General features: G+C 41.2%; 2 protein-coding genes across 3 annotated transcripts in view; both read right to left on the bottom strand.

Moving 5' to 3' along the window:
- The window catches only part of CIP2A (cellular inhibitor of PP2A), a 38,693-nt gene extending 33,178 nt beyond the window's left edge, over nt 1–5,515 (bottom strand). The window contains exon 1 of the mRNA XM_081326916.1: nt 5,123–5,515. Coding sequence (XP_081183042.1) covers nt 5,123–5,224 — 102 coding nt within the window. The 5' untranslated portion in view covers nt 5,225–5,515. The remainder of the gene's footprint in view (nt 1–5,122) is intronic.
- A 7,576-nt stretch (nt 5,516–13,091) lies between these two features.
- Nucleotides 13,092–22,066, bottom strand: LOC308667595 (SH2 domain-containing protein 1B-like). Of its 2 annotated transcripts, XM_081326915.1 has the most exons (4): nt 21,880–22,066; nt 20,848–20,911; nt 20,293–20,467; nt 13,092–13,435 (listed from the first exon to the last, which is right to left on the bottom strand). In XM_081326915.1, the coding sequence occupies exons 1-4, from the start codon at nt 22,011–22,013 to the stop codon at nt 13,398–13,400; spliced, it is 411 nt and encodes a 136-aa protein (XP_081183041.1). In that variant the 5' UTR covers nt 22,014–22,066; the 3' UTR covers nt 13,092–13,397. The 2 variants fall into 2 exon arrangements, with proteins under 2 accessions (XP_081183041.1, XP_081183040.1); XM_081326914.1 differs by lacking the exon at nt 13,092–13,435 and having other exon boundaries at nt 19,894–20,467.
- Nucleotides 22,067–23,451: the final 1,385 nt, after the last annotated feature.

Genomic DNA, 23,451 nt, shown 5'->3' on the forward strand with positions numbered 1-23,451 from the left:
CTTTGTAAGTGCTTTATATTGGGAAATTAGTTATATAAAAGCAAATGTTTCATGCTTCAGGTACAGGTGGTTGCTTACATGAAAAGAGCATGGTAAGGGGAGGGGGAAAAGGAGTTATGGTGGAAGCTGGGTTGTTGTGTATGAGTCATCATCTAGGAATTATTTTTCTGTACCTTTTGGTTCCTAGTACCAAGACCAGATCTCTTTGTTCTGGAAAGGTATAAAAGGTGGAAGACATATTTCCTGGTTGTTGCCTTGATCTGTCTACCAGCCACGAAGAGAGATGTGACCACCTAACTTTATTTTGATCAAAATAAAAGTTGTTTGCTTGCTGAAACCTCGGCTCAGGACTTTCTTTTGGCTCTTTTAAATTCCTGAGTAATGCTAGGGCAAGTGTGACACTAAGTATAAAACCTTACACAAAGATTAATGAATTAATCCCTATATCAGATTCTTTTTTGTCCTTGTAAAACAGGTAGAGATTTAAATGCTGCCCAATTACTGTGAGGTAAGATGGGCAGTCTATATATTTAATAAACAAACAAACAGGATAGTATTATCCTCATCATTATATATTTGAAGAAATTTTAAACTATCAAACAATTATAGAAGACAAAACTTGCAGAACAACTCTGTACTAAATATGCCTGTATTCCACTGGGCTAATTTCAGTTTACTAACAAGTCTGGTTAAGTGTAACTGTAACCTTGTGGCTCTTCTGCACAACAGCATTAAAGTACAAATATGCAGCTTGGAAACAGGTTTAAAAATGCACTCAACTCAAAGACCAATCAGACTTTAGATTCATATTTTGCATTTATAATGAAGCACTGGAAGCCTGGTGCATGGGAAACATCTCCCTTGATGCTAAGCTGCTGGAAGTAACATGTTGTTGTTAGCTGCGAAGTCGTGTCCGACCCATCGCGACCCTATGGACAACATTCCTCCAGGCCTTCCTGTCCTCTACCATCTTCTGGAGTCCATTTAAGTTCACGCCTACTGCTTCAGTGACTCCATCCAGCCACCTCATTCTCTGTCGTCCCCTTCTTCTCTTGCCCTCAACCTTTCCCAGCATTAGGCTCTTCTCCAGTGAGTCCTTCCTCCTCATTAGGTGGCCAAAGGATTTGAGTTTTAGCTTCAGGATCTGGCCTTCTAAAGAGCAGTCAGGATTGATCTCCTCTAGGACTGACCGGTTTGATCGCCTTGCAGTCCAAGGGACTCGCAGGAGTCTTCTCCAGCACCATAGTTCAAAGGCCTCAATTCTTTGGCGCTCAGCCTTTCTTATGGTCCAACTTTCACTGCCATACATTGCAACTGGGAAGACCATAGCCTTGACTATACGCACTTTTGTTGACAGGGTGATGTCTCTGCTTTTTAGTGTGCTGTCTAGATTTGCCATGGCTTTCCTCCCCAGGAGCAAGCGTCTTTTAATTTCTTGGCTACAGTCCCCATCTGCAGTGATCTTGGAGCCCAGGAAAATAAAATCTGTCACTACCTCCATTTCTTCCCCATCTATTTGCCAGGAATTGAGAGGGCCAGATGCCATGATCTTGGTTTTCTTAATGTTAAGTTTCAACCCATGTTTTGCACTCTCCTTCTTCACCCGCAACAAGAGGCTCTTTAGTTCTTCTTCACTTTCTGCCATTAGAGTGGTATCATCTGCGTATCTTAGGTTGTTGATATTTCTTCCGGCAATCTTAATTCCAACTTTTGATTCATCTAGCCCTGCCTTTCTCATGATGTGCTCTGCATATAAGTTAAATAGGCAGGGCGACAGTATACAGCCTTGTCGGACTCCTTTCCCAATTTTGAACCAATCAATGGTTCCGTGTCCAGTTCTCACTGTTGCTTCTTGACCCGCATATAGGTTTCTCAAGAGACAAATAAGATGGTCTGGTACTCCCATCTCTTTAAGAACTTGCCACAGTTTGTTATGATCCACACAATCAAAGGCTTTAGCATAGTCAATGAAGCAGAAGTAGATGTTTTTCTGGAACTCCCTAGCTTTCTCCATGATCCAGCGTATGTTGGCAATTTGATCTCTAGTTCCTCTGCCTCTTCGAAATCCTGCCTGTACTTCTGGTAGTTCTCGATCCACATACTGCTGAAGTCTAGCTTGTAGGATTTTAAGCATGACTTTACTAGCATGAGAAATGAGTGCAATGGTGCGATAGTTTGAACATTCTTTGGCACTGCCTTTCTTTGGAATTGGAATGTAAACTGATCTTTTCCAATCCTGTGGCCACTGTTGAGTTTTCCAAATTTGCTGGCAAATTGAGTGTAGCACTTTTACTGCACTGTCTTTTAAGATTTTGAATAGCTCAGCTGGAATACTGTCACCTCCACTAGCTTTGTTGTTGCTCAGGTTTTCTAAGGCCCACTTCACTTCACATTCTAGGATGTCTGGCTCGAGGTCAGTGACCAACTCATTGTGATTATCTGGGACATTAAGCTCATTCTTGTATAGTTCTTCTGTGTAATTTTGCCACCTCTTCTTAATCTCTTCTGCCTCTGTTAGGTCCCTGCCATTTTGGTCCTTTATCATGCCCATTTTTGCATTAAATGTTCCCTTCATCTCTCCAATTTTCTTGAAAAGATCTCTGGTCCTCCCTATTCTATTGTTTTCTTCTATTTCTTTGCACTGTTCATTTAAGAAGGCATTCTTATCTCTTCTAGCTATTCTCTGGAGTTCTGCATTCAATTGGGCATATCTTTCTTTTTCTCCCTTGCCTTTTGCTTCCCTCCTTTCCTCAGCTATTTGCAAAGCTTCCTCAGACAGCCATTTTGCTTTCTTGCATTTCTTTTTCTTTGGGATGGTTTTGGTTGCTACCTCTTGTACAATGTCGCGAACCTCTGTCCATAGTTCTTCAGGCACTCTGTCTATCAGATCTAATTCCTTAAATCTATTTGTCACCTCTACTGTATATTCAACAGGGATATGATTTAATTCATACCTGAGTGGCCTAGTGCTTTTCCCTACTTTCTTCAGTTTAAGCTTAAACTTTGCAAGGAGAAGCAAGGAAGTAACATAGCTGAATCAGAAAAGTGGTACCAAGACACCATTCTGTTTCTTGTTTTTCCCCACTTTCTCACACCACTCATAGCATGAGAAGCAGAAGGGGGGGCTTTGTTCTCCCTTCTTACTCCATTTGCAATGGGTAGCAAGCATAAGCAAAGTGCATAAGAGAAGGAGGGAAGTGGGTTTTGTCACCTTGTCCGCAGAAGTACAGACCAGCTTCAGCAGGGTTGTTTTTGATTAGAGGGATGAAAGTAGGTAACACTCTCCCCAATCTAGTCGCAGGTGCAGATTTCAGAATTATTGCCGAGCACTACTGCAACTAGTCAGTGGTTGATCTCTTTCTCCTCCCAATTTGCAGTATGACTGATACTCAACAAAACATCTATCAAAAGACATCTGTTTAGAAACATGTGTTATGGTATGATTTATCCCCATCCACTTTTGCTCTTTCAGGCAGAATAGTGAGCAATTCTAAGAGAATTTTCACTCAAGCAAGGTTTACAAGGCATGGCTAAAATGAACAGATGGACGGTTCAGTCTTATCTCATAGGTGAGGCATTAGTCCTTCTGCTTGGAACCTTTGAGAAAGAATATTAAACAAATCATAAAGAACTCCGCTGCAGGAACTAATTATTTAGTTTCAGAGATTCCATAACCCATCTTCATTTTCCTGGTTTAAATATAATTATTATTAGATTGTTTTTAATCTTGTTTTTGTACTTACTTTTATACTGGTCACTCAAGGTGGAAAACATACCTAATATTCCTGTCTCCTCTTTTCTCCACAGTAATAATCTTGCGAGGTGGGTTGATCAGCTACTGGTCTGAATTTTGCTGCTTTAAGAGATTTGACAAAACCTACACTTGGTGTCTGAGCAGCTAGCATTCCTGCATGGAAGGTCCCATGACCTTATAGTGGAGATACAGAGACTAAAGAGTCAGTTCTATTCCATTCCCCTTCAGCAGGGAAAAGAAACTCCTCAGCCAGTGTGTGGAGGGAAGAAGGGGACTTTTTCAGTGGCAGAACAATAGCCCTAGCTTCCACTTTCCTTCCATGTGTTGGCAAGAAAAGCGAGAGCAATGGCTTTCTAGCACAATAACTCTAACAGTAAAGTAAAGGTAAAGGTTCCCCCGCACATGCATGCTAGTCGTTTCCGACTCTAGGGGCCGGTGCTCATCTCCGTTTCAAAGCCGAAGAGCCAGCGTTTGTCCAAGGACATCTCTGTGGTCACGTGGCCGGCATGACTAGACGCCAAAGGCGCACGGAACACTTACCTTCCCACCGTAGTGGTCCCTATTTTTCTACTTGCATTTTTACGTGCTTTAGAACTGCTAGGTGGGCAGAAGCTGGGACGAGTAACAGGCGCTCACTCTGCTACGCGGCACTCGGGATTCGACCCGCCAAACTGCCAACCTTCTGATCGACAAGCTCAGCGTCCTAACCCACTGAGCCAGACCACCCGCCAAAATGCAGGGCCAAGTCCCTAAGCGTACTTGTTGGTGGCTTCTCTTGCCTGTTCCGGTAGAGGCTGACATCTGCCACTAACCAAAACAAAATAAAGACGGGCTGCCTACACAAAGGGCTGAGGATCAATTGAGGACGGTGTCCTACATTCATTTTTTCAACCGTTACTGAAGGTCTTTGCGCTGGAGCCATCAGGACACAACATATCAGCCCTTAACCACTTCATTTATATATGGATCAACTGTATTATCTTTCCTTGGTGGAGCAGTGGACTAATGCCTCCTTAAGTAACACCAGCTGCCTGCAATTACAGCAGGTTCGCATCCCACCAGGCTCAAGGTTGACTCAGCCTTCCATCCTTCCGAGGTAGGTAAAATGAGGACCCAGATTGTTGGGGGCAATAAGCTGACTAATGCCGCTTGGGGGGGGGGACGAAAGCCCTAATAAGCAGGCATATACATAGAATGAAGGCTATTGCTAAGCACATTGATTTGTGCTTTAAATTGTAAGCCGCCCGCCGCCAATTATCTGAACGCGCGTTTCTTCTTTTCCTACTTCTAGTACAAAATATCCGAAAGTCGGGGGCGGGGGGGGGGAAGGGGGAAGGAACCGGGTGGTCTACCCAGCCTGTCTCTCACCTCTAAACTCCGCTGGAGCAGAGCTGCGTTGGGCTGGGTGCGGGCAGCTCGGTACTGAGAAGCCGCCAAGAGCAGAGACTTCATACACGCCGAGGCGTCCATAGCCTCACCATCCGTAAAGTCGGCCAGAGACAGCGTTAGCCCTCAAGTCACATTCAAAACTTTGTATTTGGCGCCTTGGCCGCCATTTTGCTGCTGTTGCCCCAGTGAAGAAAGCCTCCGGAGCTGGGCGGAAACCTCCGCCGCTCTAGGAAACTCTCTTGCATGCTGGGAACCAGCCGGATAGAATTTTGGCTGGGCAGATATCTTCGCTCACGGTCAGAGCTCCACCGCGCTCGTTGTCCCCAGCCGATGTGAGCTATGGCTAAGGCGTAGTTGAGGCCACTGTGTGGGATAGCTATGTTTGCTTTCCGTCAGCGTCTTTCCTTCCGCGACAAACCACTGAAATGAGAGAGAAACCGCGGTCCGTTTCTCAAAGCGTGTTCGAGAGAACACGGGTTTGGGGGCAAAGATCTGCAGGGAGGGGGATTAGGGGAGGCGTTGTAGAATACAAGCAGGTAAGAATAGGAGGAGGGAAATTTTTTAGAACTTTACTCTCGTTTTCAGAACGAAAGAGCTGACGTGCCTTTGATCTGATTTTGTTTTGGTTTAAGACGGGTAGGCAACCTCGGCTCTTTTATGACTCATGGACTTCAACTCCCAGAATTCCTGAGCCAGCATGGCTTGCTCAGGAATTCTGGGAGTTGAAGTCCATGAGTCATAAAAGAGCCGAGGTTGCCTACCCCTGGTTTAAGAGGTAGAGTTGCTCTCGAGTGACTCTTCCTAAAGGCAGTGACCCGAGTTTTCATAGAGAATTGAATGTTGAGAGGGGTGGGATCTAGTCTGAAATTTTATTCTTATCCGAAAGTGAGTCAGCCATGCTTGTGTCTGAAAGTGCTCTGACAATCCATAAAAAAGGCAAGGCGTCAAACATCAATCTACCAAAAGATCCATGACATTATAAACAGCAGAAATTCAGCATTGCTAAGCTGCACTGGTAGCATGGTTTTGCTGATGCAATTTTCTATGACCAGAAACATTACTGTATGGCAATTTACTGGATTATAATGGTAATTTGTCAAGGTGAGATTTAAAATTAGCAGTATAACAGAGCTGGAAGGGACCTTGTATGTCTTCCCTATTATTCTGATTGGATCTTGCGTTGTTTGTACTTTCCATACAAATGATATAACTGCTGAGTCCAATGGAATTCAATAGCTTATTAAATGACAGGTGGGTCATTTCTCCATGGTGTTAATATATGTTATTGTTTCTGAAGGATACAACTTAATTTAGAACAATTTAGCTCCCTAGGATCTACACCCTGGAATTGTCTATCCAAAAGGTCTTCATCTTGCCAAGGTTTAGAATCAGTTTACAAGTCATCCTCTATATTGTTGCTGTTGTTCATTTAAGACCACACCACCTTATAAACATGTATTCACAATTTTTTTTATTCCATCCAGTTGCCTGACATGCTAGATAGAATATGACAACATATGGCAGACTAAGCAGGTACAATTATTTTGATCATTCATTTCCTTAGGACTCCTAAATTGAAAGTGATCCCTTATTTTTGAGCAAAATTATGTACCAGATATGCTCAATGCCTATGTACTGTGTCAAAACCAGTGTTCCAATTGAATGAACACAGGTGATTCATCTTCAAAGAGTCACAAATCTGTTATAGCACATAACTTTACAATTCTTTAAATATTTCCAGACAACTTAATAAGCCAGGATATTGAGGACAGGGAAAACAACAATTATAGTACTGCATGTATCTTAATCAGTATCATAAATAAGCCAACAAAGATTTGTGTATGTTTGTGCATACATGTCTTTGTAATGATGAAATAATATTCATAGTTTGGGAAATGGAAGACATTGCCTAACAACTCTTTATCAATTGTAACATGCTGAACTAAGTTTCAGATAGCCTTTTATTTTATTGATGACATTGGAAACCACTCCAGCAGTCCTGCTGTTTTATAGGGCCTCTTTTTTCTTCTCCATTCTTTTCTAGTTGCTTGTCATATATGAAGGTATTTTGGTCCTGCTTTGAGCAGTTTCTTTCATCTAGGAATTTTTGAATGCTGACTTTTTTTTTTCATTTTGCTATTCAGACTGTTGTTTGCAGAGTTTGAAAGAACTAGCTATCTCGTCACTGCATCATTACACACAACTTTTTGTTCTAACAAAATATGACAGAAAGGTTGGATCTGTCCAGTGGTTGTAATTTCTTTTTTAACCTCTCAGACTTCAACTCGGCTGCAGTTTGAGCTACGTGCGCTCCACAAGGGCTCTAAATGGGTCGATTTAGGGAGGCCCAGCCGTGGCATGGTATGGTGGGGCGATTCTGGGGGGTGGGTGGATGCAGAGACGTCTGCTAGCCGCTGTTTTTGGCGGCGCTGAGCCCCCCCCCTTCGGATAGTGGCGCTTCGGATGGCACTGGCCTACCGGCCTGGAGAACAATACTGTGCTGCTGCAGGCTTCCTTCCTCTGCTTTCTCGCCGTGGATACCCTCCGCTTGTACGGAGGGGCGGTGGCGACGATTTCACCAATTTCACCGGCTGGAAACTCGATCGGGAGCTGGGACTGTTATCAGCTGGCAGGCGCCGTTTTTAGTGGCGCGGAGCCCTCCCTCTCCTTCCAGATGGCGGCGGTGGCTGTTAGGCCCGGACATCGGCCTCGTTTTTTGCCCCGCCGCAGTGGACATGTTGGGGAATGCGTGGATTATTAAATTACTGCCGGGAATGCCTTTTGCCGCTGGAACATCGTCTGGACTAGCGGGCGGACGCTTGTGAGAGAGGTTGTCTCTGCCCCCCCTTCCAGAATGGCGGCAGTGGCCGGCGGCCCGAAGATGAGCCGCGGCCTGGCTTACTTCCTGTGCTGGCAGGCAGGTATGGCCGTTTTAATGCCCGGCTGGAATCAAGACCTCCCCATTGACAGTCCGGTTTGGGCCTGGGACCTGACCGTGGTGGGAGGACGGTCTTGGATTGGTTATCGACCGCCCCACTGGTGTGAGAGACCAGTTGGGGTAGGCTTGGCCCGGGACTCTTTGCTCTCTCCACCCCAGGTTGGACTCCTCAGCCGGAGTGAGAGGACGGCTAGGGCTTCCTTTCTGATCCCCAGCTCAGGTGAGAGCTGAGCTGGACTAGTGGACTAGTGGATTGAGAGACATACCTACCGGACTCAATGAATACCATCATTCCATCGAACCACCCATTGTAAATATTTGTAATATCTGCCCTAGGTGGACATTTTACTGTTGCATGGTTTGTTACCGTTACTCTGGAGCTGATCTGTATGCCCTCAGGGGGGTTCCTCCTGGGTACGACCAACCGCCTGTTTCCACACTCCCCTTAATGACGGTCCCAATTGTTGGGACTCCGAGAGGTGGCTAGGCTTAGATAGGGGTGAGGGAGGATCCCTTACAGGGACGGGCCGAGGAGTTTAGTCATCATCTGACAGACAAAATCGCTCAGATCCGGGCCGGTCTGGACTCTGACTGGGCGCAGTCTGACGTGGAGGAATCGGACAGTCTTGAGCATGTTATCTGGACTGAGTTCGATCCTGTTTCCCCTGATGATGTGGACAGGATCATGGGGAGGCTGAGCTCCACCACCTGTTTGTTGGATCCGTGCCCCTCTTGGCTGGTTTACGCGGCCCAGGAGGAGACACGAGGCTGGTTCCAGGCAGTAATAACTGCTTCTTTGAAGGAGGGTGTCTTCCCCGCTGCCTATTAGATCTCTCAGCAGCTTTTGATACCATCAACCATTTTACGGTGGTTCTCCTATCTCCTGGGCTGCTCGCAGTCGGTGTTGATGGGAGGGCAGAGGTCCACCCCGAGGCCTCTCGTTTGTGGAGTTCCTCAGGGGTCGGTTCTCTTGCCCCTCCTGTTCAACATCTACATGAAGCCGCTGGGTGAGATCATTCGTGGTTTCGGGGTGGGGTATCATCAGTACGCTGATGATACCCAACTTTTTCTTTCCACCCCGAACCAACCCAGCGATGCCCTCGCTGTGATGTCCCGTTGCCTGGAGGCGGTCTAGGTCTGGATGGGGAGAAACAGGCTTCGTCTCAATCCTGCCAAGACTGAGTGGCTGTGCATATTGGCATCTCGGGTTAACCAGACCATTCCACTTTTAACGATGGGGGGTGAGGTGTTACCCACCGTTGATAGGGCTCGCAACTTGGGCATCCTCCTTGACTCCCAGCTCAATTTTGAAGACCATATATGAGCCATGACCAGGGGGGCTTTTGCCCAGGTTCGCCTGGTGCGCCAGTTGCGACCCTATTTGGACCAAGATGTCCTACGCACAGTCACTCATGCGCTCGTGACCTCCCGTTTAGACTACTGCAACGCTCTTTACATGGGGCTGCCCTTGAGGACCACTCGGAGGCTTCAGCTGGTGCAGAATGCAGCCGCGCGAGTTGTGATGGGGGTTTCTCGATACTCCCATGTAACACCTCTACTCCGCGAGCTGCATTGGCTCCCGGTTGCCCTCCGGGTGAGATTCAAGGTGCTGGTGATGACCTATAAAGCCCTAAATGGCTTGGGTCCGGGATATCTGAGGGAACACCTGCTGCCAGCATCAAGTTCCCTTCGTCCAGTGCGCTCCCACAGGGAGGGTCTGCTCAGGGTGCCGCCGGTAAAAGATTGCCGGCAGATAACACCCAGGAGGAGAGCCTTCTCAGTGGGTGCACTTGCCCTCTGGAACCAGCTGCCCGTGGAGCTCAGGACTGCCCCCGACCTCCGTTCATTCCGCCGGGACCTGAAGATCTGGCTCTTCGAGCTCTCTGGCCCAGGCTGAGAATTTTAATTTTAATTCTAATTTTAATTGGGGTTTTTACTTTTTTCCCAGGGATTGATGTAATTTTGAAATTGTTTTTAACTTTTGTATTTCTTGTTTTAAATACCCTGTAAACCGCCCTGAGTCCTTCGGGAAAGGGCGGTATATAAATATAAATAAATAAACTCCACGTCTGCCTTTTTCATTTTTTTCTCTAGATGAAAGGGAAATATTAGAAATCCATGATAACAGGATTATTTAGACAGATTTGGAAGAGGGGCTTGCTATTTCTAATCAGTTTATATTCCTTCTTCCCATTTGTGGCTATGAATGAAAACTACAGAGGTCATTTTTCCATATGAATTCTTTCTCATCTAAGAGAGTAACTTCTGGACAAGTAGATTATATTTGATGAGTTAATTGAAACCTACTTCACAATTTAATTAAATAAGTGGTAAATTGAAGACGATATCTGCTCTGGACAGTTCTAGATGTGTGGCATATCTTACTGATAGTTACAAAATATTTGTTATTTTAGAAAAATCTTAGGTTTACTTGCTGACATAGTATCTATTTGACAACATCTGTATATCGTATGCATTAAGACTATTTTCTTCATACATTAATGATTTTTTTCTAGAATAAAGAGACAAATGTACTCAAAATATGTTTCTGGTGTTATTTCCTGTGACACATGATTTATGAAAACCTTATATACTGGCTGATGTAATCAACTAATATGAAAGTGTTAAATCCTGTGTAATGGAAATGATAATTATTTTCCACAGGCTTTTGTCTTTTTATAGGCATAAAAATAAATTGAAAAACAAAAATATACACAGCTAAATGTGATCATCACCGCAGACTGTTAGCTATTTGAAATGGAAATGACATAACAATAACATAGTATGTTCTAATGCATAGTAGGTGAAGGAGAGTAAGAAGCTTAGGGATCAAGTCCCATGAGAAAAGATTCAAACAAGATAAACATATTTATTCCACACAAAAAAACAAGATAGTATATTATAAGATATGCTAAAATACATGTATTTTGTTTTATATTGCTCCAGAGTTAAAGATTTGAAGGAATAGATCAGGGGTGTCAAACTCAATTTCATTGAGGGCCGCATCAGCATTGCGGTTGCCCTCAAGGGGCCGGGTGGGTATGGCCAGGGTGGGCGTGGCCTACTGGGTGGGCGTGGCTAGAGTGCGTATGGCCTACTGGGTGGGCATGGCCAGTTCTACATCGTTCGCATCAAGGGTGCCTATGGGGGCCTGGGCAGGAGTGGGACAGATCTGGGGATCTCTGGCAGAAGGAGGGTCTCTGGGCCAGGGCCAAGGCAGTGGGGGCCGTTCCCTCACTGTTTCCAGGATGGCTTCGTGGGCCACATGAAACCACTTCGCGGGCCGGATCCGGCCCCCGGGCCTTGTGTTTGACATGTCTGGAATAGATTGTACTTCAAAGAAAAATAATATGAAATTAATCGTAGGAAGAACTTCTTGGTAGTATAAACTGATAAGAGTGTTTGTAAAGCCAAAGTATTATGATTACTTGTTTAACATAATACAGCACTGGATATTCTGGAATTGGACTTAGTGACTTTTGAAGTCCTTTTCAACTCCTTGATCCTTGAAATGGCTTCATCCCCAATCCCCATAACTGTAAAATGATTAGCATTTCTTTATGAAAGAATTTGGAAACTGACATTCTCGTTGATTTTCTGTCATTGGTGTTAATGTTGCTGAACACACAGCACTATTTCATTTCTCTAAAGAAAAATCACTGCACAAACAAACGTGTTATCTGGAAAAATACTTCATTTATTTTTTATACAGATGTATTCTTCACAGTTCATCAAGCCATTTCTATTCACATTATAGCACGTTAAATTATGGTTAAAATGAATTGAAAAGAACACTTGAGTACATTATAATTTAAAAGTGTAAAAGCTATTAGCAGAAAATAGAAGATGGTAACTAAAAAAGCCTGGCACTGAAATTATATAAAAAAATGTAGACATCTATAAGGCTCAGTTAGAGATCATTATACTTCTATTTCAAAAATGTAAGGATGCACTTAGTGATTTGGATAACTTTTTTTAAAGTTAGAATTTTGTCGAGTTTAACAATGTAATTTAAGTTAAAAGAATGTGTACAATTTTTTACAATTTTGTCTCTTTTTTGCATTCTGGTATATTTTTTAATATTAATAATTTGCCAATGTTTTTACTAAAGAAACGGGGGAAATGACCAAACTTTATACTGGCTTTGTTTTTAACAAGAAAAATGAATTGGTGGAACTAATCAAACATTTTTATGATGTTTTTCTCTTTTAAACTGTAACCAATTTAAAGCTCTAGGTATTATGCATTCTATGTTTCACATATAAACCAAAAGGAAAACATTTGATAAGAGTTCGCTAAATTCATCTGCATGCTACTTGCAACTATTGATCAAAATGTAAAATTCTGTTGTAAAAACACCATCAGGAAAAAACTATATGTACTTGTATCTGTTCTTGTATAGTGACTAACACACTTCACTCAAATAAAATTATACAATTCAGACAATTGTTGGCTTCTTGGTGTCCTCTGAGCTTTCTTTTCTTCCTGCAGACATTTCATTTACAGGCTAGGTGACATTGCATGGAGGAACAGAATTTGCAGGTTTCTGTTCTGCAGAAATATATATGCAGAAACAGAAAATCAAAGAAGACTAGAGACCCAACAATTCAACCCTGAAGTACACAGTCTTCTTTAAAAATACAATTTTAGTAAATATAAAGTCTTCTGAAAGCTATTAAGGTGACTGATCTTTCCAAACTTTGCCCCTTGCATGGACGTGATGTAGCATGATAAGTTAAGCATTTGGCTTACTTATTAAATAAAAATTGGTGATTAATCTGAATGCTTATGCTATTTGTTAACCAATCTGTTATGTTAAAGCATATACTCCATGAGAATTAAATATATTTTTGTGTTTTTAAGTGTCACTTACAGTATACCAATGATATTGAATAGTACAAACAATTTAGCATTTTAGAAACATCAAAGACCCTTGCATTTATGACTCAAATATAGTAAGTTAAATAGTGCTAATAAAGGAAAACTCTTAAAATGAAAATATAATGAGGTATTGCATTATGGAAAAAGCTATCACATTTTTGTGGTATAAGCTTTTCAGATGTCCACTTCATCAGGGGCATAAAGTGACCATTTGCAGAGACACATATATGTACCCAGTACATGGAAAGAAGACAATACAAATATTTATGCATTTTACAAAATGTGCCTTTTACACAGACCAGCAAGCAAGCAAGTAGAAATTGGCATTAAATTTGTCACATCCATAGTATAAATGAACAGAATCCAGTGAAGTGAATAGAAAAGTTTGTATGGATGTGATCCATAGAACGCCCCCGCTGAAATGGAGTGAACAGATTAATCAGGCAAGACATTCAAGTAATCATCACCATCATCTGGAGAGAGGATAAGAAAAAGGTTATTACATTTCTCTAAATTTCAGTGCAAAAAGTATCAGTATCATTCACATTTACAACATGGTGCTTAAATAATCACTGTTGATTTAAATACACAGTAGAAAGAGATAATTTACTCCATAAGACTCAATAGAATGAGGATTCTGTTTATTACATGACTACCTTGCATTATACAATCCAAGGGGGCAGAAACTTGAATGCAGAAGAGAAATATGTAGCAAAGAAGTAAGATGGTTTCTTTTTCACCTCAGACACCCATTCCTACTTTTGCTCCTTTAAATTCTGGTTGAATTATTATATTTTCAGTGTTATATGTAGCTAAAGTCTAAATCTTAGTGGCTTCTATCTCTATGGCATATTTTATCAGCCTTCCACAGCAAATAACTTTTATCACAATGTCTCCAACACTTTCCCTTCACTTTTCCCCAGTCCCATAGAGATGTGTGTAGCTATTTTTTGTAGGATTGTGTCTCCTCCATTTGTAGTGCCTCAGTATAGAAAAGCAACACATCCAATCAAAAGTGTCAGAGGGTCAGTTCGCTTTGGCAGGAATTACTCTTCACTCAGCAATACAAGTATCACTCCAACGTGATACTTAGAAGTGGAGTGCCTTTTCACACTGGAGGGGCATTTAAGTATTATTAAAGTCAAAGCAAAGCTGTTTTTTAAAAAAATAATTTGTATACACCTACTATCCATATTGTACTTTGCTTCTTTTTTATTTTGAAACTGACATAAAAGTAGTTTTTTTTCACTGTAAAGATGAATGAGATTATTTATAACAGCGTGAATTTAAATTTAATCTGCTTAGGTACTGCCTGACTCCAGAATTTCTCTGATGGCTTACAATATGTCAATGCATAAAATGCAAAAACAACTCAAAAGGACAAAACCACCAACGACAAAAATAGGATAAGTATAATTTAAATAAAAAGTTGGTTCATTTAGATTTTAAAAAATGTATTAACAAAGATTAATCACCCTGGTCCAAGGCCTGGGAGTGGTTGTGTTTTAGGCTCTCCAGAACGCTAACAGGGTGGGAACTATCCAGGTTTCAGGGGGATCATTGTTCCAGGGGTAGACAATACAACAGATAAGGCCACGCATATCAATTTATAATACTATATTATAAATATTCTGCTAACTGCCTTTAGTTGTTTGCTGCTAACAGTTCCATTTTTGACATAAATAAATTTTTAAAGGACTTATTTCACATGTTCGGTGCCTTTAAAAGTACAGAGTAGACTTCTATTAGACTGCTACATTAACTAGCCCAATATTGTTCTCTTCCTGATGTATGTTATAACATTTCAGTCTGCCAGCAGTTCAATCCTGACTAACTGAAATTTGACTGTTTAATCCTTCCGAGATTAGTAAAATGAGGACCCAAATTGTTGGGGGCAATATGCTGGCTCTGTAAATCATTTAAAGAGGGCTGTAAAGCACTATGAAGCGGTTAAGTGCTCTTGCTAGCTACTATGCTTTTATGCAGGTGGACCCTGACTTACAGTCAGAGCTAAGACCAGATTTTCCATTGGTTAAATCACGGGTCAGCAACCCGCAGCTCCAGAGCCGCATATGGCTCTTTAAGCCATCTCCTGCGGCTCCCAGTCGCCCGGTGCGCATGCACCTCTCTGAACGGGCAGTGGTGCACACACACCTCTCCGAACGGGCAGTGGCACCGCCCATTTGGAAAGCTGCTGCAGCCCATTTGCAGAGCTGCCGCCTTCCTCTGAAGGCGGTAGCTCTGCAAATGGGCCGCAGCAGCTTTCCAAACCGGCGGCAGCAGGTCTGCAAACGGGTGGCGCCGCCACCCATTCAGGCGTAGGTGCACACGCACCTCTCCAAAGGTTTGGAGAGCTGCTTGCGCACCTCTAGGAATGGGCGGTGGCGCCACCCTTTTGGAAAGCTGCTGTAGCCCATTTGCAGAGCTACCGAAGGTGGTAGCTCTGCAAACGGGCCACAGCAGCTTTCCAAACTGGTGGCAGCAGGTCTGCAAACGGGTGGCGCCGTTGTCGATTCGGGCAGAGGTGCGCGCGCACCTCTCGGAACAGGCGGTGGCGCCACCCATTTGGAAAGCTGCTGCGGCCCATTTGCAGAGCTGCCGCCTTCCTTTGAAGGTGGCAGGTATGCAAACTGGCCACGGCAGCTTTCCAAACTGGCTGCGGCAGGTTTACAAATGGGTGGTGGTGTGCGCGCACCTCTCCAAAGGTTTGCAGAGGTGCGCACACACTTCTCCAAAGGTTTGGAGAGCTGCGCGTGCACCTGTCCGAATGGGTGGCGCTGCCACCTATTTGGAAAGCTGCCGTGGCCTGTTTGCAACAACTCTGAAGGCAGCAACTCTGCAAACGGGCTACGGCAGCATGCAGACCTACCACCGCCCAAATTGGTGGCGGCAGGTCTGCAAACAGGTGGTACCGCCGCCCGTTCAGAGAGTGGGAAGGTTTGGAGAGCTGCGTGCGCACCTCTCCGAACGGGCAGTGCTTTGGAGGTCCCGGGGGTGGCTCTGGCGGCACCTGGGCTGAAGGCGGTGCCGCAACCCAGCGCCCGTCACCAGGGAGACCCATCGCCATGCAGGTGCCTCCCATTTTGCGCATGTGCAAAACGTTTTGTTTTTTGCACGTGCGTGGACGCATGCATGCACACTTTTTGCGGCTCCCACTTTTTGTGTGTGTGATGGAACCAGTTCCGAGTGGCTCTTTTGGTTTTTCAGGTTGCCGACCCTTGGGTTAAATGAACATATGCTTGATTTTTATGATAATTTTGTCATGACTGTTAAGTGAAATCACTGCAGTCATTATGTAAATCATGGTTGATAAGCAAATCTGGCTTCACCCATTGACTCAGCTTGTTGGCTGGAAAGGTTACAAAGAGCTATTTATTTATTTATTTGCCCCCATCTCGTTTTGAACCAGTCACATGACCTGGGCTAAGGAAAGTGTCATAAATAATGCCAGTTGCCAAGTGCCCCAATTTTGATCGTGTGACTAGAGGGTACTGCAACAGTCATAAGTCGCTTTTTTCAGTGCCATTGTAACTTGATGCTTGCTAAACAAATGATTTTAAGTCAAAAACCACCCATACCTTTTATTTAGGGTTTGACCTTGATAATGCAAAGTATGTATATGACCACTGACCTCCAGGGCATAGTCAGATGTTAAAGTACTCTCCAACAGTCCGTCAACCAGGAGAAAAGTATATGGGCACAAAATTTTCTCCCTGAATTGCCAAGCAATTAATAATGAGGCTGGTGCTGTCCTTATTGTTTTAATGTGGCACAAGTTAAGAAGAGGGATTGGTGAATGTCTGTAGTTTTATTGCTCTCCCTCACTCCACTTTGCCTGTCCCATAGCAGGATCACAATAATCACAGCCATTCAACAGCCCCACAGCCTTGGGTAGTAAAGGGAGTTTTGGGTTTGAGCTCAAGGGCTGCTTTGGAAAGAAGGTAAAGGTGAATACCTCTAAATTTTAACTTTAAAGCCTAAGGGAGCAAAGGAAATGTGTGTAGGTCTGTGTGTGAGAGTAAGAAGATCCTTTTCCCAATCACAGCTGGATTTCCTGATTTTGTCTCCCTATATGTTTCTTTAAGCACTGCAGTATTAATGCCTTTTCAAACTCTGTCTGCAAGCTACCCCCCCCCCCATTCTACTTCTCCTTTTCTTATTCTACTTCTCCTTTTCTGATCCTCTGTTCTCCATGCCTTTGTCTGTCTCTCCTGGGAAAGTCCACCCAGAAAGTGGGAAGGACATCTTGTTCTCATGTCTTTCAGCCCTGCATAGATGACTCAACAACCTTTTGGAAGCAGACCACACTGACCCAGACACTGCCTCCATCCATTTGAGCCGTAGAATTGGATTTTGAATCCAGCCATCCACTAAAAAGCCACCATGCAACCTGAGTGGAACAGATCTTCTCAAGTCCTACCATTCCCCCAGATGCCTGTGAAAGCTACATAGGAAGGAAGAAGCCCTGGAGCCATTGGTCCTCACGTGAAGCCTCAGAAGAAAATTAGAAGACTATGGGGGGCGGGTGGAAACTCACTGTAAGGTTCTCTGTCTTACCCCATTTGTTTTGAAATTAAGCAGCTGAATGTATTTATGCAGTGATGGCATTTGGGAATAGTTGGCACAGCAAGTACTGAACACCTTGGACTTCTGTCTGGTGGGAGGGAAAATTTGTCTAGGATGCTTGTATTGCCTGTTTTGTGGAAGTAGCTGTAGTCTATCTCTTTCACCTACCTTCTCCAGCCTGATTCTTGCCCTGTGTCATTAAAACTTTGCATGTACAACTTCCTGCAAATTCCAAGGGGGAGGGAACCAGGCCCCTCAGGTGATTTGCAATTCATATGCCCTGACTAGGGAAGTAGCAGAAAAGAGATCTCCAAACCTAAGCCCTGAATATCTTGCACTGGTGGACTCAGATTGGGAGTCCTAGGGCTCACTATGTGCAATTTAAAAAAAATTAATAACCTGGCTTGCATACTGGCTAACCTCAATTGGACATCACTAACCTGGATGAACTGAACTAAGAGCTAAGGCAGGAAGCAACCCTTGAAAAAGGGCAGCCAGTGGTTATGTACTGAGAGAAACCATGGCTGTGAAGAATTTTGAGAGGCATGTGCTTCAAAACCTGACTGGAAGCTCAAAGTGACACCCAACATTTAAAAAGAATTGGCACAGAATATTGGACACTATAACTTTCTTTTCCATCTAACAGAACTTTTGCTCTGGCTTTAGACCTTCATGGTTGAACTCTATTAGTGCCTCCCTTTTTTGCATTAACAGTTTAAAGCATGTTTACCAAATCTTCCTGATCAGATCAATTTTAATCTTGTGCCAGTAAAAGTGCGTCACCCACACTATTATGGCACAAAGGGGGGATTTGTGGGAAGTCAGTCCCCCCACCAGAGAAAAAAATATTCTTGGAAATATTTAAAAGGCAGAATATATTTCCCTAAAGGATTTTAAAGGCAAACCCCCTCCTCAAGTCTCTGTCCCAAACAGAAACCAAGCCATTATTGAGTTTTTGGACTGAACCTAAATTGTTAATTCCTGCAAATTGAAGATTTTTTCTATCCAAACAAGATATGGCAGCTGTGGCTAGGAAAGCTTTTGCACATTTTGGGTAGTGCTCAAGTTCTGCTCATTCCTGGACAGGAATCCTTTTCTCTGGCGTCCATTTCTTTGAAACCTCCTGCTTAGATTAGTGTAACTTACTTTAAAGAGCATTTGGAATCTCCAACTGGTACAAAACGCAGCTGCATGGATAATAAATTTTGCTAGTTTATTTATTTATTTATTTATTTATTTATTTATTTATTTATTTTATTACATTTATATACCGCCCTTTCCCGAAGGACTCAGGGCGGTTTACAGGGTGATTAAAAAAACAGAGATACAAAAGTTAAAAACAGATTTTAAAAAAATGTGTAAAATCCCTACTATGTGAGCTGCACTAGCTGCTGGTGTGTTTACAGGTGCAATTCAAGGCGCTGGTTGTCATTTTTAAAGCCCTACATAGCTTGGTACTGGTTTACCCGAGGGACTGCCTTTTCCCAAGCGTTTCTACCCATTCAACTCAATCAAACAGATTGGGAATGCTGCAGATCCCATCAGCCAGAGTGTCAACTGGAGGGAACTATAAGACAGGGATTTTTCTGCTATACCCCTGTGTTATGGAACACTCTCCTCTTAGAGATTAGAATAGCCTCAACTTTTTTGCCCTTTTGCTAAGCTTTAAAACCTTGGCTATGCCTGGAGCTCGGAATGTATTAAGGATCCTGTTCCTTGGCTTTACTATTAATAGATTAATTATATCAGTTACTGTTTTTACTATTTTGTGGATGTTCTTATTGTTTTAAAGTTTATTATTTTAATTGTTTTATATTTTTGGAATTGTAAGCCACTCAGAGTCACTTGGTTGAATTGAGAGGTTATAAAAATTGAATAAATAAAATAAATATCTGACTTATGAATTACTTTTAATGGTAAATCTGAAAGCAGTTAATTTTTACTAATCTGCCTAAATTTCATAGGCTCCCTCCAAATAAACTCCATTTTGTTGAGGGACCAGTGTGCAAGCATTCTGCACTATAGGGGGAACAAAATATTGATCGCTATTCAGTGAGAGTCTTCTGACTAGAATTCCATTCAGGGAAAGTTGTTATTACAAGCAGAAGCAAGCTCTGGACCCACTATTGATTTTGACCAATACTGCTGATTTAAATGCTGAAATTGTATTGATAACGGGATAGGCATTTCTGCTATGGCTGTGAAAAGACTCTGATCCACTCTGAAGGCTAGATCTGGGCCAAAAATAACATATCTTATTGGTTCATGCAAAGGAAGAGCCATGCATTCTATCACACCAGATCTGGTATGTGACTGATGTGACAGTAATCTAAATACCAAATCCACAGCCAATGCTTTCCTAAAATGATGTTAGTTCTGGAGAATAATAATTACAGCGCCACAATGCTTTAAAAATATATGCCATCACTTTACCTAAGGCGTGCTAAGAAAAGAATTGCCTATATTTTTATAACAATCCTCTAAAGGATTCCTCTAGGCATATTGGATTCTTTCTTTCTTTCTTTCTTTCTTTCTTTCTTTCTTTCTTTCTTTCTTTCTTTCTTTCTTTCTTTCTTTCTTTCTTTCTTCCTTCCTTCCTTCCTTCCTTCCTTCCTTCCTTCCTTCCTTCCTTCCTTCCTTCCTCTCTCTGTCTCTCTCTGTGTCTCTCTCTTTTATAAAAGTAATCTTTAGTAGTCTGTGCTGATGGATTCTTAATTTGAAATATATAAATATTTTACCACCTTTATAATTACTTGTCTCTTACCAGGATTCTCATATGCTTCCTCTTTAGTGACATACACAGTCTGAGTTTCTTGATAGTAAGGACAACGATTTACAGGGTAGCCCAGATGGATTACTAGGCCTTGATTTGGCTTTTTGTAGTTGTCAATTAAATCTTTTAATGTTCTGAAGACATGTGCCGGAGTACCTTCAGATGTCTAAAATATAAGCACATTGACACTAAATTTACATTTAATTCAAAAACATATTAATTTATTTTGTATCCAAATAATAAATAATGACTAAAATAGATTCTTTTCAGATATGATTATAGCTAATATAGCATATTTTTTTAAATATCCCCAAACTATGACCTTTAGCATCTTTTTATATTAATATAGAATCACAATTAAGCAACATTATTCATCACAATTTAAAATACATGAAGTTGTCAAAATAAGATAATCTAAGCACATTCTAGTTCAACATGCTTCTCCCACTTCCAACTGGTAAAATTGCACAAATGTCTTATAGGTGTCTAGTAAAATTATATTTCTTTAGGTTTAAGGAATAAGAAATAGATTATACGTTTTCTTACCTGCATCATAAAATGTCCATTACTTTTCCTGAAGATTCGGTAAGTGTAGATAAGATGCTCATAACTAATTTTTAGAACAAAAGGTGTATTAGCAAAAGGTGATGTTTGTGAACTGGGAAAGTAAAATACACGGAAGAATCATATGCCTAAAACTGTTAACCATAAAGAGAAATATGCAGAACATGTATAAATTTATCACTGGTAAACCTAACTGTAGCTAATTAAGTTTTAGTTTTCTAGAAATAGATATCAGCTAAATAAATAGAAACTTTCCTCTGATGGGAAAATTCTGAACCAATATATGAATTAACATCACCAGAGCAAGTAAAAATATATCCCACCATTCTGAAGGAGGAAAAAATTAAAAAGTAATATATTTTTACTGACAAGTTAAAACAGTTATATTTGGTAGACATCCTAAGTCAGCATAGAACAATTACATATACCTGATTCTAAATATTTTTATAAATGTAAATTTCTTTTACACTCAGTAGCAATGACAATTGCCATCATACAACTGGTTGAATTCATACATGAGAACTGGCTTCCATATATTGCTATATACATTATCCTACATATCTAGTTCTATACCACACATCGTTTGAAGAAGAGATGTTGAAAGCTTGTAGATAAAAATATCCTGATTAAATATATGTTGTAAGGATTGATCTTGAGTCTGTAATTGTTTGAAATTTCCAAAACCAGCATATTATTTTATTATCTATTTATTTCTACATTTAAATTTGGGCTAGATGTACACTGCAGCTTATAATAAAGCAGAATCAGTATTATGTATACTCCAAATAGGTATGTGTGCCTGGAACAATTTTCTCACTTTCTGAAAACAGATGGTAGTTGGTTCTCAAAAGTGCAAGCATCTAAAAACATAACTCAGTCCATAAAAGCATTAGTCATGTTCAAGCTGTCTTTATACAATACCAGATTCTATTAAACATTTGCATTTCTTCTGACTGAATCCTTTCCTTTAACCAATAAAAGCTATCTTAGTTACATAAAAGTGGAGGTACTTACAAAATGCACAAGCAAAGAGCTCCTGGTACGCTCTCACTGTCTCGTACTAAAAAACTTCCATTTATTCCCACTTTGCTCAGTAATTCTTCACAATTTTCTTTAGTTATATTTCCATGAAAATATTGAAATTCCATTGATGTATAAAACTGCAGATTAATTCTTAAGATTTAGCTAAAACTATGACCTGTTCTCTACTGAACTGTGGAACAAAGAATATTAAAACTGTTTAGTGTGCAATCTCTATTGTATGATTTGTTGTTTCCCTTATGCAAAACGAAGGAGGTTAACACAGGAAGTACTAGCTGATAAATAGGTTAGTCATCACCTTAGCTGTTAAAACAAAGACTTTCATTTCTCTGGGTTTTAAGTAGCTTTGGGGAATAGGAGGATATGCAAGCCCTAATCAACTTATTAAAACCCATCTAATATCTTGTAAGGAAATATGACACAGGCATGTTGAATCTTTCATACATGTATAATAACGTAGTCATAATAATTCCATAATGTAGTCTGCTGAAATCTATGCTTGCAGAAAAATTATTTGTTCCATCCTCACAAAAAAGCAAAGCTATCTTGTCTTCAAGCAGCAGGCCAATAGAACTGAGATATTTTGCAAAGAATTCCAAAACAAAGAAGATATAAAGAAGGAAAACAAAAAATCCATAATTTCAAGGTGATATAAAGAGGATTAATGATATAGTTTGGAAATATATAAAAAGGACAACAATGGGTAAACCCTATGACACAAGAATAAAAAAATATATAGTTGAAGAATTATAGAATTTTTGGTTCAATATAAAAATAGAATGACCTTTTTTATTTAGAATAAACGAATCAAATATTTTATATACAATCCTTAGAAAATGAATTATGTGTTCAATAAGTATAGAATAATTTATGTATTTAATAAATTAAGTTAGAAAGATTGATTTTCAACAAATAGTTGTTAGATGTATAACTTATAACTTATAAATATAACTCAGATGTTGTATTTTTTCTATCCAGCTCTATGGTATAGAGAGTTGGTCTCTGACAGAAGGCCATCTGAAGAGACTAGAAGCATTTGAAATGTGGATTTACAGGCGCTGTTACATATAAGCTGGGTTGACAAGATCAGAAATGAGGAGGTGATAAGCTGCCTGGGAAAGCCAAGGGAAATGATCAAAACAATTAAAAAACAAAAGAATATTTCGGACATGTGATGCGACACCCAGAAAAATACGGCATACTCCATTTAATCCTCCAGGGAAAGATTGAAGGCAAACAAGGCAAACAAGAAGATCATCATGGCTTCAAAATCTAAGGGACTGGTTTGGACAAAACTAAGCAGCACTTTTTTGTGGGGCTGCTGATAAAAATAGGATCGCCAACATGATTGCCAATGTCTAATAACAGATTTGGCACAAAAAGAAGAAGAAGTTGTTAGACTTAGCTAACTTAGAAGAATTAGTATTAATAAGGTATACTGGGTTGGTGACACTACTCTAATAGCTGAAGATGCAAATGTTCTGCATGCTCCAGTCCTGGAGCACAGTGACAAAAATGAGGTTACAATTAAATATAAAGAAGGTA

The sequence above is a fragment of the Vipera berus genome, assembly GCF_964194415.1.
Source record: "Vipera berus genome assembly, chromosome: 4".
Taxonomy (NCBI): domain Eukaryota; kingdom Metazoa; phylum Chordata; class Lepidosauria; order Squamata; family Viperidae; genus Vipera; species Vipera berus.

Bases quoted from the DNA above. Each gene is read 5' to 3' on its own strand.
- LOC308667595 (XM_081326914.1), bottom strand. From the start codon at position 22,013: ATGGAATTTCAATATTTTCATGGAAATATAACTAAAGAAAATTGTGAA. The intron at 20,912-21,879 runs GTAAGTACCTCC...TCTAAAAATTAG, and splicing joins GCTCTTTGCTTGTGCATTTT to TTATGAGCATCTTATCTACA. The intron at 20,468-20,847 runs GTAAGAAAACGT...CTTATATTTTAG, and splicing joins ATGGACATTTTATGATGCAG to ACATCTGAAGGTACTCCGGC.